At 40.6% G+C, this 19,743-nt stretch overlaps 1 protein-coding gene across 2 annotated transcripts in view; it reads right to left on the bottom strand.

Moving 5' to 3' along the window:
• RIGI (RNA sensor RIG-I) overlaps positions 1-19,743 on the bottom strand; it is a 72,204-nt gene that overhangs the window by 9,111 nt on the left and 43,350 nt on the right. For both annotated transcript variants that reach the window (XM_002819715.5, XM_054519774.2), the window contains 6 exons: positions 17,071-17,228; positions 15,958-16,093; positions 12,700-12,848; positions 8,690-8,780; positions 3,371-3,541; positions 1,911-2,062 (listed from right to left, as the gene is read on the bottom strand). In XM_002819715.5, coding sequence (XP_002819761.2) covers positions 1,911-2,062; positions 3,371-3,541; positions 8,690-8,780; positions 12,700-12,848; positions 15,958-16,093; positions 17,071-17,228 — 857 coding nt within the window. The remainder of the gene's footprint in view (positions 1-1,910; positions 2,063-3,370; positions 3,542-8,689; positions 8,781-12,699; positions 12,849-15,957; positions 16,094-17,070; positions 17,229-19,743) is intronic.

Here is a 19,743-nt window from a genome sequence, read left to right as displayed (position 1 = left end):
TCGTTATACTTTTACTAAGGCTTTTTTTGTTTGTTTTTTTGAGACGGAGTCTTACTCTGTTGCCCAGGCTGGAGTGCAGTGGCGCGATCTCGGCTCACTGCAAGCTCTGCCTCTTGGGTTCACGCCATTCTCCTGCCTCAGCCTCCCGAGTAGCTGGGACTACAGGCGCCCGTCACCGCGCCTGGCTAATTTTTTGTATTTTTAGTAGAGACGGGGTTTCACCATGGTCTCAACCTCCTGACCTCGTGATCCACCCGCCTCGGCCTCCCAAAGTGCTGGGATTACAGGCATGAGCCACCGCGCCCGGCCTTTACTAAGCCTTTGAAAGCAAATCCTTCCCCTTTGAGCAAGGCAGCTGGGCCTGGTCATGTATGATAGGACAGGGATACCAACACAACTCAGGCTTCCCAGCTGCCAGTAACTCCCAGCTACACTGGTTATAGGGCTTCTTTTTCCCTACCATCTCTGCCTATCTATCTGTAAGTGTTACAGGAACCCCAAATGCTATTACATAGCCTGATTCAACAGATACTTAACTCATTTCCTCCTCACCCCACTCCTTATCCTGGTGTGCTGGCTACAAAAGAATGCCTACATCTGGTCTAGCCTCTCTCTTCCTCAACAGACTTTTACTCTGTTGCTTCTGTCACATGAGTCTAAGTAGCTTGTCACCTAGGAGAAGAGATAAAAATTATGCTATGGCTATTAAAACTCGTGATTTTAAAACCTGTATTGGCAATATATTTTACAAAATGGAAAGGTGGCTCAGTGAAAAGAGAATCCCATCCCCAGTAAAATTAAGGGAGGAACTAAATAATTTCCCTGCAATTCTTCTCACTGAAAATGTGGAAGAGGTGGTTCTAGATAATTTAATCTCCCAGCTTTAGGAAGAAAAATGTTTTTTAGATTAGTAAACTGACAAAGTTGTGATTTGTGTCCTAAAATAAGTGTTAATGTGCTTTAGATAATTGATTGTCAATACTTTTTGGAGCACAGAGATTATGACTTTTTAAAATTATAGACACTATGGAGTTGGTCTATTAAACTGTAAGGTTCATCTTCATGAAGTTAACTATGTCTCACACTTCTGTCCAGTAACAGTTCTCATTTCTTGGGCACATATTTTATGCCAGGCACTAAGAGATGCAATGCATACATCTCATTTATCCCCATGACCACCCTGGGAGTTAAATACTATTATTTTCCCCACTTTCTACATGAGGAGATTGATTATTTAAAAGACAGAGCAACTGCCTGAGGTCACACATCTTGCAAGTGATAGAACTGGGATTTGAACCATGGATTCTAGTGTTAAAGCTCTCCCCTAGCCCTGCAGTGATCATGCTTCCAGAGATTCTGAGATGAAAGTCTCTGCAATGGGTCTGGAGAAAGTGTAGGTATGTGTTTCTTGACTTTCTCCAATCTGATTTCATGTTTCTGTGTTACGGAAATTACGATGAAATGAAGCTCATTACACTAAGAGGTTGATCTGAGTAGGCATCCCATTCCAAGGTGTATATGATTGTCCACAGCTATAAAAAGACATTCCAATACCTGCACAGTGACCTAGGAGCTTTTCTCTGAGGACTCTTTGGAGAGAGATTTAAGGAAGAGACTAAGAAGAGCTGTTTTTTCCAATATTAGGATATAGTCCTCGAGATGAACTGTCAACTAGAGAAATCCTAGCTCAATTTGCCTTTTAGATCTGAAAACATAACTTCAGTTATTCGCACTATTAAATATAATTTAACCTCATTGACACGTAAAAACAGAATGAATTTAATATTCACTAAGTATAAACTTTTTGTTGTAATATAACACTCTAAGCAATATGATAAAAGGTACCAACCATCCTCACATTCCCTGATAGTTATTTATGGTCAGATGCTGAAAGAATAACAGAGACTTACCTTTTCCCTAAATACTGCTTCGTCCCATGTCTGAAGGCGTAAAATAGAGTCATTCATCATTTTTTCTTTGTACATGTTTATTTGTTCTTTTTCAATTACACCAGCATTACTAGTCAGAAGGAAGCACTTGCTACCTCTTGCTCTTCCTCTGCCTATCAGAAAATAAATATTTTAGTTGGTGTTATTGACTTAAAGCTCTGATATAATCTGCAAATAGGTAAACAAATAGAGGTACTCCTAAAATTCAACTTTGGTTCACTGAATCCCACTTCTCAGGAAAGTTGAGCTGTTAAAGAGTGAACTCATGAGGCAGGATTGCTTGAACCTAGGAGTTTGAAGCTGCAGTGAGCTAGGATTACACCACTGCACTCTAGCCTGGGTGACAGAGCAAGACCTATCTCAAAAAAAAAAAAAAAAAAGAGTAGACTCAAATGCAGGTGTGCACCTGCATGTTAAATATCTGGAAAAACTAGGAGCCCACCTTAGGCTGGCTTTCTCAGGGTCTCAACAATGCAGGGTGATGAGACAGCCATATTGTCAGAAACACTGCTTTAAAGATACCTACATGATCCCCTAGTATGACACTGTGATGGCTCTAAGATGAGCAATAAACAGGCCCTCCTTCAAGAACCTTCTAGACAATGAGGAAATAAGATCTCTTCATAACCAGCAAAACATAGGTGGAAAATTTTAAGTGCTATTACAAAGATAGATATAAAGGGTTATAGGCTTTATATATTCAAAAAAATTTTTGCCAGCTGGGAGGATTAGGGTCAGGTGATATGGAGGCAGGGGAAGAGGTAAAATGAAGAGTAGCAGTACCTGAGCAGTTCCTTCAACAAGCAATAAGTGAGGAAGTCAGGTTGGCAGAAGTGGATAATGAACAAAAGGGAAGAATGGGAAATAAAGTTGGAATGAAATAGGTGCTGGATTTTGGAAACTCTTTAGCATCAAGTAAATTAGGAAACCACTGGTGTTTCAATACAAGGAAGTGACATGATCAGAGCTGTTTTTCAGGAAAAGTAATATGATAGCTGTACTTATGGAATTTCAAGAAGAAAAGGAAAAAGGAGGGAAGACTAGTTAGGAGACTAGTCTAGTCCAGATGGGGCAGAAGAACTCTGGAGTATCCCTTCTTGAATACAGGGGGCCCTTCAGCCCACCAGCACCACCATGAAAGGTTTACATGTTGACTGGCAAAGCTTCAATCCAAGTTGGAATTATTCTTCCATAAATATATCATCAGGCAAGTGAGCAGCATCATTGTAAGAATCAAAGTAGAGTTTATGTTAGTGAACAAAACTGTAGCCACCTTGAGGGCCAATGATACCAAAGTGCACTGTGCCATTGGTCACATACTCAACCATGGCTCAGTAAAGAAAAAGGCCAGAATGACACATACAACTTATAAATCAGTCAAAACAGAATCCATGTAGGAATGGCCTCAAAGCTTCTCTTACCTCTGGTTTGGATCATTTTGATGACATTGCCCACATACTCATACAGGATGACAAGATTGCACTGTGCAATGTCAATGCCTTCATCAGCAACTGAGGTGGCAATCAGAATATTGTGATTTCCATTGGCTTTGAATGCATCCAATATACACTTCTGTGCCGGGAGGGTCATTCCTGTGTCAGAGTAAGAGGGCATTATACGACTCACCAAAGAGGGAACTTCCCCCTTGAAAAAACAGCTACTAATTATGGAATGCTTATTACATGCCAAGTAGTGTGATAAGTACTTTATATCCATGATCTCACAACACACCTAGGCAGTGGGGTCTGTTCCTATGCCTGTTTCAGAGAGGACATTTAGGGTGGCATCTAACACTTAGACTCTGCCACAAGACTGAGTTCAAATCCCAGCTCTGGGGGACCTACTAGTTGTATGGCTTTAGCCATATTATCCAAGAAATAGACATTTTTGCAGAAATATCAACAGCTAATTGTAACACCTTTACATGTGTGTAAGAATTTATAGCTGACAAAACATTTTCACATCTTCTCACTCACCAGAGCATCATAAAGCCCTATAGGTCAAAGGGTAAGTGCTCTGATTCCCCTTAACAAATGAGGGTCGTGCCAGGCATGGTGGTTCACGCCTATAGTCATAACACTTTAGGAGGCCAAGGCAGGTGAATCACTTGAGCCTAGGAGTTTGAAATCAGCCTGGTTAACACAGGGAGAACCCATCTCCACAAAAAATTTAAAAATTAGCTGGGCATGGTGGCACACACCTGTACTCCCAGCTACTCAGGAGGCTTAGGTAAGAGAATCACCTGAGCTGGGGAAGTTGAGGCTGCAGTGAGCCATGATGGCACTACTACACTCCAGCCTGGGCAAGAGAATGAGACTCTATCTTAAAAAAAAAAAAAAAAAAAAAAAGACACAAATGAGGGGCTTCAGGTTCCAGAAGTGAGGTAAACTGACAAGATAGCTATCAGCAGTGTTGGGCCTTGAACTTCAGTTTAAGACCCTAATAGTGTGCACTGTTGGGGTGTCTGCCTCCCCATACACAAACTAAGAATCATTTTCTGCCACACCCACCCACAATACAGTTGTATTATGTTTCTCTATGAAAGAGGCAATGCTATCTGCTCACCAATCCTGTTTCTTTCGCCTGCTGGGCACACACAGCTGAATTCTACTTTGCAATCTAAACTGTCACTAATGGCATGTAGACAGAGGTCATGTGTGTCTCTTCCAAACCAGACCCCTAAAACTTGTCCATGTTCTTGTTATTTCTCATCAATGGACCAGATAAGGTCATAGTGGAGGATTTGGAGACCCCCTGTGATGACAGAGCCATAACAAGGAAGGAGCCTGGGTCCCCACAATAAGTGGAAGAGGATGGAGCAGAGCCCCCACCCCTACCTATCTACACTTGGGAGCATAAGTGAGCAGAGCCCCCACCCCTACCTATCTACACCTGTGAGTGTGAGCTATAACTTTTATTTTGCCCTGCCCCTGAGATCGTGAGGGCTGTCTGTTAGAGCAATTAGATTACCCTGATTTATACACAGCCTGTTCCTGGCTCCAGCTACTGGACTGAAATAAGCATTTGAACTATGTTGGGCCAATCCAATTCTTCCCTCTTGGAATCTGAAATTGGGATTGGAGACAGGTAGTAAATCAGGAAGGTGTGGGGCATCATGAATGGAGAAGCAGAGAGAGCAATCTGTAAAGGGAAAACCGTGAAGCAGATGTGCAGGATTCAGGATTGCAATTGTCCACAAAGCTCGAGTGCACTTCCGGACTGCGGGTTCTATGGTAGACCCAGTTATCCCGGTGGCAGCCACACCCCCTTCTGCTTAGACTAGCCTAAGTGGGTTTCTGTTAATCGGGGAAAAGAAAGGATCTTGACTAAGATAACCACATACTGCCTTCTAATATCCTGTGATAGTGGAGGCTAAATTTAAATTGTCTGAATATGGTGTGAAGTTTGGATGTGATAATCACCCAGTTTGTGTGATCATGGCGGACACCCAAAATGGTGGCTCAAACAATATGCGCACTTCAAACTGTGTGGATCCTAAAGACATCTACGTTTATCTATTAGTAGAATCAACTGATCTCCACTCACTGCTCACAGGGCGGACCCACCTCAGGCAGGTAGAGGATGGTAATACGTATTACTTTCTGTTACCCAGCTGGCAGTGGACTCAGAGTTTGTGGAAAAAGATCCCTTGTGGTTTTTGAATTATTTACCATTCAAAGTCATGAAAATTCAAATGCAGGCAGCTTTATTTTCAGAAAGTTGCTTAAAAATCAATCTCTAAACATTATTTTGATTTTACTTTTGAGCTTTCTTTATCCAGAATACTTTTTTTAAAGATACATACTTTCTGTTATTTTTGAATCCATGTATTCTCAGTAAAACCAAAACCAAACAAATGATGCACATTGTGGACCATTACATAAAAGTTCTGGATGTGAATAATAACTAACATTTAACATATATTGAGCACTCACCACATGCCAGGCATTGTTCTAAACCAGAAGTTGGCAAACTTTTTCCATAAAGGGCTAGATGTATAGTAAATACTTTAGGCTTTGTGGGTCATGCTGTCTCAACTACTCAACACTGTCATTATAGTGTGAAAGCAGCCACAGACAATACATACATGAATGGTCATAACTGTGTTCCCCCCAATAATTATTTTATAGACAATGAAATTTGAATTGCACAAACCTTTCACATGTCATAAAATATTCTTTTGATTTTTTTTCAAACAAAAATCATTCTCAGCTCAAGAGTCATTCATAAGCAGGCAGTGAGCCAGATTTTGCTACTGACATTAACCCTCTCAGCTAGGTACTATTATTATTTTTCCATTTGACAGATGAAGAAAGCAAGTCATGAAGAGGTTAGGTAACCTGCTTCTTCACAAAACAGGAAATTAAGAAATGGAAATTTGGAAATATACAAATTTAGCAAACTGAACTTTTGCTTGTTTACATGCAGCTTTTTGTAAAAAAAAAAAAAAAAAAAAAGGTGTTCACAATTCTTCTAGCTTAACTGTGCAAGGAAGAGGATCAGACCAGAAACAAATTCAGCTAAAATTGTCTTAATTACCTGGTAAATCAAGTTTAAACCATTCGATAAAGGCTATAGAGTTCACACTGATAAACTGAGTGAAGAATACTTCAGTGGTCTCTACCTCAGAGTTAACAGAATTTATAGAAGCTCCAATTGGCTAGGCATGGCTAGGCATGGTGTTTAGAGTTAACAGAATTTATAGAAGCTCCAATTGGCTAGGCATGGCTAGGCATGGTGTTTCACACCTGTAATCCCAGCATTTTGGGAGGCCAAGGTGGCAGATTACTTGAGGCCAGGAGTTCAAGACCAGCCTGGCCGACATGGCGAAATCCTGTCCCTACTAAAAATACAAAAATTAGCTGGGCATGGTGGTGTGCACCTGTAATCCCAGCTACTTGGGAGGCTGAGGCATGAGAATCACTTGAAACTGGAAGGTTGCAGTGAGCTGAGTTTGTGCCACTGCTGCACTCTAGCCTGGAAAACAGAGCAAGACTCTGTCTCAAAAATAAAATAAAATAAAATGAAATAAATAAAAGTTCCAATTTTTTCCTAATATATTTCCAGCCCAAATCTTGAGATATATTTTGCTAAGAGCAAAACAATTTCTTTTCACCATCATCATCTACTAAACAATGAGCATCTCTGGAACAGACATCATACGTGACTAATTTCTTAATTTATTCATCTATTCAGTCAAACATTTATTCAGCAATTACGGCTTGTCAGATAAAAATTATGATTAAAAGGTCCATTTTTATCCACAAGGAGCTCATATTTTGTGGAAGAAAAATATAAATAGGAAGCTATAATTGAGTGTGATGAGCACAGAAAGGATGCTATGGGAATGTGGAAGAAGGAGATCTCTACCAATTTTTGAAGGTTGGGGAAGGCTACATGGCAGAAGCACAATGCCTGGCACAGCATAAGTTATAAATAAATGTTGTTGAATGAATGGATGAATAAATGAACAAACCAATAAGAAAATATTTCCTAAGTGTCTATTTGTGGAGTAACAACAAAGTTTGAAAATCAAGTGGGACTCATGTTGAAGTCAGATTGCAGAGAACTTTGAATCCCAACCACAAGAATATGGTGTTAGACTTCATTTGGTGAGCCACTCTTTAAGATCTGAATCTACTTTTCATATTTATGAAGTTTAAAAATTACATGAAGGGAAAGTGCGAGGGTGATAACTGGGGACCGACAGGGTGGGTATGGGAGGTGCTTATTATACACAACACTAAATAGGAAGACTTGTCAGCACCAATCACTGAGGGGTGGGGGGCACAGCTGTGAGGTGGTCAGGATGAGGGCGGGCCACCTAGGATCCTCCCAGATAATAACACAGGCAGCCTTTTATCCTTTGACCACTCTAGCTGGATTTCAGAATTGTCTGCTTGGACTTTTTAACATTGTAAAATACATAATACACACAAAGGCTATGCATATCTACTGCTTAAAGAATAACAATAAAACAGAAACAGAACATTTCTATTTCTAGATAATCTTAATCTATTGGTTGAAAATTTGAGCAGGATAATAATGCGCTCAAGCATGACTTAAAAAACAACCCTGGCTTTGTCTGCAGGACATATGAGAGGAGGCAATGTCTACAAGGAAAGAGACTGGAGTGGTTTTTGGCATTTGAGCATTGTGATGGCTTTTTGATGCATTAACTTGGCTAGGCCAAACAACAGTTCCCAGTAATTCATCTAGGTACTGCTCTGAAGAGATTTTACCGAAGTGATTCAAGTCCCTAATTCAGTTGACTTAAATCAAAAGAGAGTTCATTCCAGGTGAGCCTGGCCTAATCAGGTGAGCTTTTAAAAGACGGCTTAGGCCTTCTTCGAGGTCAGAGACTCCAAACAGCTCATGCCTGTGGGGTTCCAGTCTGTTCCTGATAGTCCCTTCCTGACTACCTGCCCTACAGACTTCAGACTTGCTTTGCCAGCCCAATTGTGTAAAATAATTCCTTGCAAGAAATCTCTGTATATGTGCATATGTGGACACATATACAACACACACCTCTCATATATATGTATAATCCCCCACTGCTTTTGCTTCTCTGGTTAAACCTTGACTGATACAAGCATTAAAACAGAATTTGAAATATATATTAAAACAGAATTTGAAATATACATATATACACACACACACACACACACATATACATACACATACACACACATATTCTTAAATGCATAATCCACTAAATCTAATTCACTATATATAAATACCTGTGTTCTGATTTGTTTTGCCACGTCCAGTCAATATGCCAGGTTTTAGAAAACTGAGTTTAGGATTTCCTTCAATCCAATTTTTTAAAGCCTAAAATGAAAAGCAATTATCAACTGGACACTCCTTATAAATCATTTGTATTAATTCAATATTGAAATACATGCAAAAAGAAAAAAATTTAAAGTTAGTACACGTACAGTTTTCAGACTGACAAACCTGAGAAAAACATTTTGGAATTGAACTCTATGTAATAATTAACTAAAATGGCATAGATCTCTGTGACCTGATACGGTTCAATCGCTAAGACTTTTTTTTTTTTTTTTTTTTGAGATGGAGTCTTGGTCTACCGCCTAGGCTGGAGTGCAGTGGCACGATCTTGGCTCACTGCAACCTCTACCTCCCAGGTTCAAGCAATTCTTTGCCTCAGCCTCCCAAGTAGCTAGGATTACAGGCGTCAGCAACCATGCATGGCTAATTTTTGTATTTTTAGTAGAGACAGGGTTTCATCATGTTGGCCAGGCTGGTCTTGAATTCCTGACCTCGTGATCCACCCACCTCATCCTCCCAAAGTGCTGGGATTACAGGCATGAGCCACTGCACCTGGCCATCTCTAAGACATTTTTAAGAGAAAAAACAGAAGTTCAAAATAGTGGGTATGTAGAATAAGTGAGTTTAGCATGATTGCAGGACATGAGATCAATATACATAATTCAACTGTATTTCTACATACTAGCAACAAACTATTGGAATTTCAAAAGTTTTTAAGTACTGGACACAGTGGCTCACACTTATAATCCCAGCATTTTGGGAGGCCGAGGCAGGAGAGTCACTTGAGCCCAGGAGTTCAAGACCAACCTCGGCAACATGGCAAAAGCCTGTCTCTACTAAAAATACAAAAATTAGCTGGGCATGGTGGCACACGCCTGTAGTCTCAGCTACTCAGGAAGCTGAGGCAAGAGAATCGCTTGAACCCGGGAGGCGTAGGTTGCAGTGAGCGGAGGTTGTGCCACTGCACTCCGGCCTGGGTGACAGAACGAGACTCCATCTCAAAATTAAATAAATAAATAACAATAAAAATTAGCTGGGTGTGGTGGTGTACACCTGCAGTCCCAGCTACTGGGGAGGCTGAGATGGGAGAATCACCTAAGCTAGGGAAGTTGAGGCTGCAGTGAGCCGTGATCACACTAGTGTACTCCAACCTGGGCAATAAGAGTGAGATCCTGTCTCAAAAAAAAAAAAAAAAAAAAGTTTTCAAAGTACCATTTATAATAGCATCAAAAAATTTATACCTAGGTATAAGTCTAACAAAATACGTGCAGAATCTGCTGAAAATGACAAAACACTGCTAAAAGAAACCAAAGAACATCTGGTTAGTCCACCTTTAAGGTAGCCCTCAATGATCTCCACCTTCTGTATTCAGATCCTCATGTAATCCCCTCCCCTGAGTGTGAAGGGGACTTACTGACTTGCTTCTAATGAATAAAATACAACAGATGCAATGTGGCATCATTTCCAAGATGAAGTTATGACTGTGGCTTCCAAATTAGACACCCTCTATCTCAATCTCTGGGATCACTCTCTCTAAGGGGAAGCCATCCGCTGCTCTGTGAGGTGGACCTGTGGAGAGGCCCACATGAGTGAACTCAGAGGCTCTTCAGCCAACAGCCATATGAGAGGAGTTTGGAAGTTAACCTTCCCCAGTCAAGCCATGGCCAACACCTTCACTGCAGCCTCATGAGAGATCTTCAGCTGGAAACACCCAGTTAAACTGTTTCCAGATTCATGGCTCACAGATATTGTAAGATAATAGATGTTTGTTGTTTCCAGACACTCAGTTTTAGGGTAATTGTTCCTCAGCATTATATAACTAATACGGAAGCCATATATAAATAAAGAGATACACTATGGTCATGGATTAGAACACTCAATATTGTCAAGATGTCATTTCTCCCCAATTTTATCTTTATGTATTTTTTTTAAATATTTTATTTTTTCAAGACCAAGTCTCACTCTGTCACCCAGGCTGGGGTACAGTGGTGCAATCTCAGCTCACCACAGCCTTCGCCTCCCAGGTTCAAGTGATTCTCTTGCCTCAGTCTCCCAAGCATCTGTGATTACAGGTGCAAGCCACCACGCTAGGCTAATTTTTGTATTTTTAGTAGAGACTGGGTTTCACTATGTTGGCCAGGCTGATGTCAAACTCCTGAGTTCAAGTGATCCGCCCTCCTCAGCCTCCCAAAGTGCTGGGATTACAGGTGTGAGCCACCATGCCCAGCCTCAATTTTGTGTTCAGATTCAATAAAATCCCAGCAGACTTTTTCATAGATGTGGACAAGCTGCCTCTAAAATGTATATAGAAAGGCAAAGGAACATAGCTAAAAAAAACCTTTAAAAAAAAAATTGGAGGACTCACATCACCCCATTTCAAGACTTACTATCAAGCTACAGTAATCAAGACAGCATGGAACGGGTGAAGAGGTATATGTATGGATCAATAAACAAAATAGAGAATCCAGAAACAGATCCATGCAAACATAGTCAACTGATGTTTTCAGAAGTTACAAAGGCAATTCAATAGAGAAAGGATAGTCTTGTCAACATAGAGAACTGGAACAACTGAATGTCCATACACAAAAAGAAAAAAAAGCATCTCAACCAATACCTCACGCCTTATACAAAATTAATTTAAAATTGACTGTAGACCTAAATGTAAAATGTAAAGCTGTAACACTTCTAGATGATAACATAGTGAAAATCTTTGTGACCTTAGGTAAGCAAAGGATTTTTAGAGATAATACCACCACAGGTAAAAACCCATAAAAGAAAAAACTGATATACTGAACTTTGTCAAAACTTAAAACTTTCAATCTGCAAAAGATACTGTCAAGAGAATAAGCAGACAAGCCACAGACCAGAAGAAAATATTTGCAAATCACATTTCTGACAGAGGACTTTTTTGTCAGACTATAAAAAGAATTCTCAAAAACTCAATCAGATGATAAACCAATCTTTTCAAAAGATTGGTTTTCAAAGATCTGAACAGACACCTCACCAAGGCAGTTACAGATTGCTAATAAGCAGAAGAAAGATGTTCAGCCATATTACTCGTTAGTGAAATGAAAATTAAAACTCTATTGAGGTATCATTACCTACCCACAAAATGACTAAAATTTAAAAAGTAAAAAAAGGAAGAAATGCTTGCTCTACAAGTATCAATACTTATAATTAGAGTGATTAACATAGTGACAGCATGAAGCCAGGTTCCAAAACTTTGAGAGGCCAAGGCGGGAGGATTTTGTGAGGCCAGGAATTCAAGACCAGTCTAGGCAACATAGCAAGACCCCATCTCTACAAAAATAAATAAATAAATTAGCTGGGCATGGTGGCAGATGACTGTAGTCCCAGGCATGGTGGGAGAGGGGGCTGAGGTGGGAGACTCACTTGAGTTTGAGAGGTTGAGGGTGCAGAGAGCCCTGACTGCGCCACTGCATTCCAGCCTAGGTGACAGAGTGAGACCCTGTCTGTAAGTGGGAAAAAAAAAACCAACAAAAAACACAGTGAGGCATTAGAGTATTAGTGTAAGGATAAACATATAATCAGAACAGAATAGAGAAACCCAAAACAGACTCACATATACACATATATGGTTTCTTGACCATAGAGAGAAAATGGCTTTTTTTTTCTTTTAGACACAGTTTCTACCTCTGTTGCTCAGGCTGGAGTGCAGGAGTACGCTCTCATGATCACTGCAGCCTCAAGCAATCCTCTAGCCTTAGCCTCCCAAGTAACTGGAACTGCCGGTGCACACCACCAGCTAATTTTTCTTTTTTAAGAGATGAGGTCTCACTATGTTGCCCAGGCAGGTCTTGAACTCTTGGCCCCACGCAATTCTCCTGCCTCGACTTCCCAAATTTCTGGGATTACAGGCGTGAGACACCATACCCAGCCCAATCTTTTCAATGAATAGTGCTGGGTCCATTTGTTATTTACAAGGAGAGAAAAAGCTTACATCCACAAGTGCTCTGGTTTTCACAAAGAGAATTGTTATTGTCTCTGGGTTTAAGTGGTACTCTTCTTGTAAGATGAAGCAGAGGTCTTCAAGTTTAGGATTCTCATTGCTGGGATCCCTGGAAACACTTTCTAGTTCCTGCAGCTTTTCTGCAAATGGGAAACATTTTATAAATGGCTTATAAATTCTAAAAATTTAGAACACACTGTGACCTTTAGCTATCGTTCAAACAGCTAATCTCTAAATCTTTGACCAGAATTTTATGAGTAATAAGTACTGTTTTAAATTGGTACAACCTTTTAAGAGGTAATTTGGCAATATATATCAAAACATAATACACACACACATCTTTTGATCCAATAATTCTACATCTAAGAATTTGAGACACAGTTATATTTAGAAAATTATGGAGGAGGTCTCCAAAGATTTCACTGTACCACTGTTTAGGGTATAAAAGAAAAACAGAAAACCTAAGTGCCCAACAATAAGGAAACAGTTCAAAAGATCATGGGCTATGCATCTGATGTTAATACAATGTGGCTGTGAAAATTAATAAGGGAGCTATGTACATGATATATACGATACCAAAAATATTTTAAGGTTAAAAAAATCAAGGTAAGGACAGTATGTTCAGTATGATCCCATCTTTAAAAATATAGTCAGGCCGGGTGCGGTGGCTCACACCTGTAATCCCAGCACTTTGGGAGGCTGAGATGGGTGGACCACCTGAGGTCAGGGTTCAAGACCAGACTGGTCAACATGGTGAAACCCCATCTCTACTTAAAATACAAAAATTAGCCAGGCATGGTGATGGGCGCCTATAATCCCAGCTCCTCAGGAGGATGAGGCAGGAGAATCACTTGAACCTGGGAAGCAGGGGTTACAATGAGCCAAGATCTCACCACTGCACTCCAGCCTGGGAAAGAGAATGATACTCTGTCTCAAAAAAAAAGGAAAAAGAAAAAAAATACATAGTTCTAAAACGGGTGTGTTACAGCCAGATCATACCAGACTATGGGACTATGGGAGTTAATTGTTGTGGTTTCTGTTTTATTGGGGTTTTTTTTGTTTTGTTTTGTTTTGTTTTGTTTTTTCCTGAGATGGAGTCTCCTGTCACTCAGGCTGGAGTGCAGTGGTGCAATCTCGGCTCACTGCAACCTCTGCTTTCTGAGTTCAAGTGATTCTTCTGCCTCAGCCTCCCAAGTAACTGGGATTACAGGTGCATGCCACCACATCTGGCTAACATTTTGTATCTTTAGTAGAGATGGGGTTTCACCATGTTGGCCAGGCTGGTCTTGAACTCCTGACCTCAGGTGGCCCACCCATCTCAGCCTCCCAAAGTGCTGGCACTACAGGTGTGAGCCACCATGCCTGGCCAATTGTGAAATTTTATTACTTTTTACAATTATCTACGCTTTTGAGGTTAGTTAGATCTATTGTATCTATATGATAGAAATACTATAGAATGATGTGCTGCTGCTCATCTCTTTTTAACACTAGTTCAATGACATCATGTTGGTAGCCTGAAATTTCACTACAGTGGAAGCAGTTATACCATGGAAATCAAGAAAACACAAAAAATCAGTGCTTTATTGATTGACTGATTGATTGAGACAAGGACTCACTCTATCACCCAAGCTGGGGTCCAGTGGTGCAATCTCGGCTCACTGCAACCCCTGCCTTCCAGGCTCAGGTGATCCTCCCACTTCAGCCTCCCAAGGAGCTGGGACCACAGGAGCATACCACTATGCTCAGCTAATTTTTGTTGTTTTTTATAGAGATGGGGTTTCGCCATGCTGCCCAGACTGATCTCCAGCTCCTGAGTTCAAGTAATCCACCCACCTCAGCCTCCCAAAGTGCCATGGTGACAAGTGTGAGCCACCATGCCCAGCTTAATTTATGTTGAGAGGTTAGACTTATGAACATGATCAAAAAATAATAATACAGATTAAATTTAGCTATTACATTGAATAGCACAAAATATTGAGAAACATTCTCCCAGTTTTTGGAAAACTATTATACAATTCAACAAAAAATTGCTTGCATCACTGGCAAACGAGTGAAGTTACAACATACACCTTTGTTGTTTCATCTTTATCTTCTAACATTAATGAAACTATATACCAACAACCATATCAGAAAGAACCACACTTCATCATTGCAACCCTTGGTTGGCCATGGATACAAAAAATCTGCAAAAACCACCAAAAACATTCTATGAGAACCAATTGGCTATGTGGAATTTACAATAAAGAATAGTTTATTTTTATTATTATTTATAAATTGTGGTTTGTATACCTCCTCTATATCAATAAAATAATAAGCTTATGTACATATATATGCATATATTTTTTCTCTAGTGGGTTGTTAAATATTTACCAGCACAGTACTGGTTACACATATGTACAGTAAATACTTAGGTATAGGCCAAAAAAAACCCCAAAATTATTAGCAGTAATTACCTTTGGGAAAGAATTCAAAACAGGGAGAAGGAAAACTTTTTTTTGTTTGTTTAATATCTATTTTTTAATCATATGCAGGCAGTGAGATTATGTGCCATTTTGGTTTCCTCTTTATGTAAATATATATATAGGCCAGGCACAGTGGCTCATGCCTGTAATTCCAGCATTTTGGGAGGCAGAGGCGGGTGGATCACTTGAGGTCAGGAGTTCGAGACCAATCTGGCCAACATGGCAAAACTCCATCTACTAAAAATACAAAAATTAGCCGGGTGTGGTGGCACACACCTGCAGTCCTGGCTACTCGGGAGGCTGAGACACGAGAATTACCTGAATCCGGGAGGCAGAGGTTGCAGTGAGCCATGATTGAGCCACTGCACTTGACCCTGGGCGACAAAGCAAGACTCCATCTCAAAAAAAAAAAAAAAAAAGTATATATAAATTATGGTCTTTCTAATATCGTTAAAACACTTTTTCATATTTTTTAAAGCTTTATAAAATTACTAAAAAAGAACGTTAAACAAAAAGAATGCTACTGTCTGTGAACCATATGGGAAACACCCTTTGCAAATCTTGTTTTTCCTTCTTCTAAATAGGGAATGGTATAAGCAACAGACTCTTCCCATAGGTACTAGATTTCACTGAAGCTAAATAGTCCTACCATCTCCATCTTCCTACATCCAGGACAACTCCCTAAGCATCCCCAAGTTTATACATATTAAATGCAATACATGTTTGTTTTGCCATTCCAGTCACCAAGAATGCTACTGTGGCTTCCTCCTCTGAAAACACCACTCACCTTCAAATCTCTGAGTAAGATCTTGCTCAATCTCATCGAATCCTGCTGCTCGGACATTGCTGAAGAAGTCTTTCAAGTAATCCAAAGCATCTTTCATTCGTGCATGCTCATTGATAATGAGGGCATCATTATATTTCTGTTGAAAGTAAAAACTGTCTCAATATGCTTCCAGTGTCTAACACATTCACTGTATTTAAGTTCAATTCGTTGTATTTAACGAATTGTTTTAAGAAAACTTTTCAAATCTACTCCAACTTAGCTTTTTAAAGATGAATGGCCTCTAGCAGTTCTGTAACAAAATCTTTGAACCAAATACTGTTAAAAAAAAATCTCAATTAGCAACATTAATTATCATCACTTTGGATTACTGAATTTTACCTTAGAAAAGAAAAACTACATGAAAAACAAATATCAAAATTAAAAAATAAGGAAAGTAAATCAACCTCCACATCAACCTGCCTCATAATTCCAACATTTCACTTAATTTCTATAGACATCTGAAGCCATCACTAAACTGTCAGTGTACCTTCCAAAATGATAGCCCTGACCACATCCATCAAATGTTCAACTAAGCTAACTAAAATTCTACAAATGCATGCTAATCGAATGCATTTTAATATATTTTCAATGGCTGGATAAGCAGAGGTGATAGCTGTCACTATAGTTCCTTAACTTCTTGGTGAGCCAGAGAACCTGGATTTCTGAGCATGGGGTGTCACCAAAGGTGAAGAAATGTGTGCTTCAGGACAAGGCAACAGAACTTTCCACTTGCTGAGCTTTCAAGATGCTGTCACTGGACTGGTCTTGTATCTGGAATAATGTTATCTCACCATCACCCAATTTTTTCCAACCATGTTGGTTAATGCTACAGGCATGGCATAGAATCTGAGCCTTTATTTCAGTCCTGTTGCCTGCAGTATGAAATTTCAGAAAGCAAACCGAGATGATGCTGAATGGGACAACTTTTGGAGTTTGCTTCATAAGAACTTTCTGGAAAGGTTCCTAAGTGAGCTCTGGAGGACAGGATGAGAAGTTGATGTTATCTTGGCTTCCACGGTGCCACTCCCAGTAGGTGCTGTGACCAGAATACGACTCTTAAAAAAAGGAACGTACCCGCAAATGTGAAGTGTATAAAAACAGGGCTTTACAAATCCTGCTCTCTTCATCTTTGTCTGGCATCTGGAACACCATGCATGCTTTCTGAACTGTAACAATCCATTGTTCATATTTCTGTGTTCCAAATTCCCTATTTTGAATTTGAGATAAGTTTTCTGTAAAAAAAAAAAAAAAAAAAAAGTTTTTCACTGTCTCATATGGTCAGTCATTTAGGGTTATAAACAGGCCTCGCCCTCTAATTTTCTTTTTCTTTTTTTTTTTTCTTGAGGCAGAGTCTCGCTCTGATGCCCAGGCTGTAGTACAATGGTGCGATCTTGACTCACCACAACCTCCACCTCCCGGATTCAAGCGATTCTCCTGCTTCAGCCTGCTAAGTAGCTGAGACTACAGGCGTGTGCCATCACGCCTGGCTAATTTTTGTATTTTCAGTAGAGACAGGGTTTCACCATGTTGTCAGGCTGGTTTCGAACTCCTGACCTCAGGTGATCCGCCTGCCTCGGTCTCCCAAAGTGCTGGGATTACAGGCGTGAGCCACTGCACCTGGCCTAATTTTCTTTCTTACTCTCTACAAACAGGATATTCCTCCTGAAATAGTCTTAAGTAGTCTAGTTAAAACTATTTAACTGGATTCAGACTGGTGAAAAGGTGGAGGCAGGGTACCTGAGGTGAGAGGAGTAAGAAAATAGAAACTCATGTGACTCCGTCACCATCTCTCCATCCTTCTGCTCCTTCCCCCATTCAGATAACACCACTGTGCTGCTGGATAATATGACAACTTCCAAACTGTTCTCCCTACCTCTTGCCTTGTTCCCTCCCTTGAGTTTTAAGCAGTGCATCTGTGTGTTTGTGTGTGTGTGTGTGTGTGTGTGTTTGATTGTTGCTTGAGTACTGTGTACCAAGAATCAAAGTAACCTTACATTCATAATTTCATTTAATTTTCACAACCCATGAGATACATATTACATTTCATATATTGGGAAACTGAAGTTCAGAAAAGCCAAATAATAAGTAATTTACCCGTAGTCACACAGCAAGTACGTGGATAAAGGGCAGGAATTCAAACCCACATGTGTCAGATGCCCAAGCTCTACTGGCTCTATGAGCTGACAACCAAAGCAGCCCAGAAATAAAACAGTAGACATGAAAAACCCAACTTTGCCTTTAAAAATGAAGAAGTAAAAATAACAGGTCTCAAGAGCTTCATCAGAGGAGGATATATAAAAGCAGGAGATTGGCCGGCCGCGGTGGCTCATGCCTGTAATCCCAGCACTTTGGGAGCCCCAGGTGGATGGATCACGAGGTCAAGAGATTGAGATCATCCTGGCCAACAGGGTGAAACCCCGTTTCTACTAAAAATACAAAAATTAGCTGGGGGTGGTGGCGCGCACCTGAAGTCCCAGCTACTTAGGAGACTGAGGCAGGAGAATCGCTTGAACCCAGGAGACGGAGGTTGCAGTGAACTGAGATCATGTCACTGTACTCCAGCCTGGCGACAGAGTGAGACTCTTAAAAAAAAAAAAAAAAAAAATCAAGGAGGAGATTTAGGACTCAGTACACCGTATGTTCTGCTTTGCTGTGAACTTGGGCCTCCTGTTCTCCAGAGCAGCATTCTCAGGGCCAAGCATAGAATCGGCCCTCAAAAGACACTTATCACAGATGCATCTGTCTGTGTGTGTCTCCTAGGATAAGCCTCAGTTGCTTGGTTCAAAGCTGGAGCATCTGCTGTGGTCCAGGCTCTGTGCAGGGTGCTGGGGATAAGAAGATGAGGAGACTATGGCTGTGTTCTCAAGCAGCTGAGTCTGTGAGTTACTCTGGTATCAGTTCGCCAGGGCCCCTCGTGAAAAGCACAGTACAACAAAAGTCACAAGCAAGAGCTCTATTTCTGGGTTAAATTCTTCCCCTCACTCATTCATTTTCAATAATAGGAACAAAGGAGGCTACCCAAACAAGTAGTATTGACATGCTTCTTTCCAAGCTGCAGCTACAACGAGGCGGCCAGCAGTAAAGAAGATGAGCCAACAGGTACTGATTGAACCTGGGTAGGTGTAAAAATAGCCTAAGCAATTTAGAAATGAGCAGCTAACTGGATTCGGACTGGCAAAAAGGTGGAGGCAGGGTACCTGAGGTGGGAGGGGTAAGAAAATAGAAACTCACATGACTCCATCACCGTCTCTCCATCCTTCTGCTACTTCCCCAATTCAAACCACATCATTGTGCTGCTGGATAATATGACAATGTCCAAACTGGTCTCCCTTCCTCTTGCCTTGTTCCCTCCAACCCATTCTCTACCCAGTGGTTAGAGGGAGTTTGCAAAATTGCAGATGAGAAACCATCCCACCCCACTGCTTAAAAGCCTTTAGTGGGTTCCTGCAGCCAAAATCCTGCCCCAGCTCACAGGCTCCTCCCCATGATCTGGCCTCTGCTTGCTTTTGCTTCTCATTTCTGGCCACTCTCCTTTCAGCATTCTACAGGATTAATGGAAATCCCCATACTCTTTCTAGTCTCCTGGCCTTTGCATATGCTATTCCCTGTGCCTGAAACACACCTTAACACCCCCACCACACCAGCTGCTTTAGTATTAGTATTACTTCTCTAATTTTGGCCTTACCATTAGACTAGAAATGCCCTGAGGTCAGGGGCTGTATCTTAGGGTTCATGCTGTATTCCCAT

This window comes from Pongo abelii, chromosome 13, assembly GCF_028885655.2.
Source record: "Pongo abelii isolate AG06213 chromosome 13, NHGRI_mPonAbe1-v2.0_pri, whole genome shotgun sequence".
In the NCBI taxonomy this organism is placed as follows: domain Eukaryota; kingdom Metazoa; phylum Chordata; class Mammalia; order Primates; family Hominidae; genus Pongo; species Pongo abelii.
This window is presented reverse-complemented; position numbering and strand designations above follow the sequence as displayed.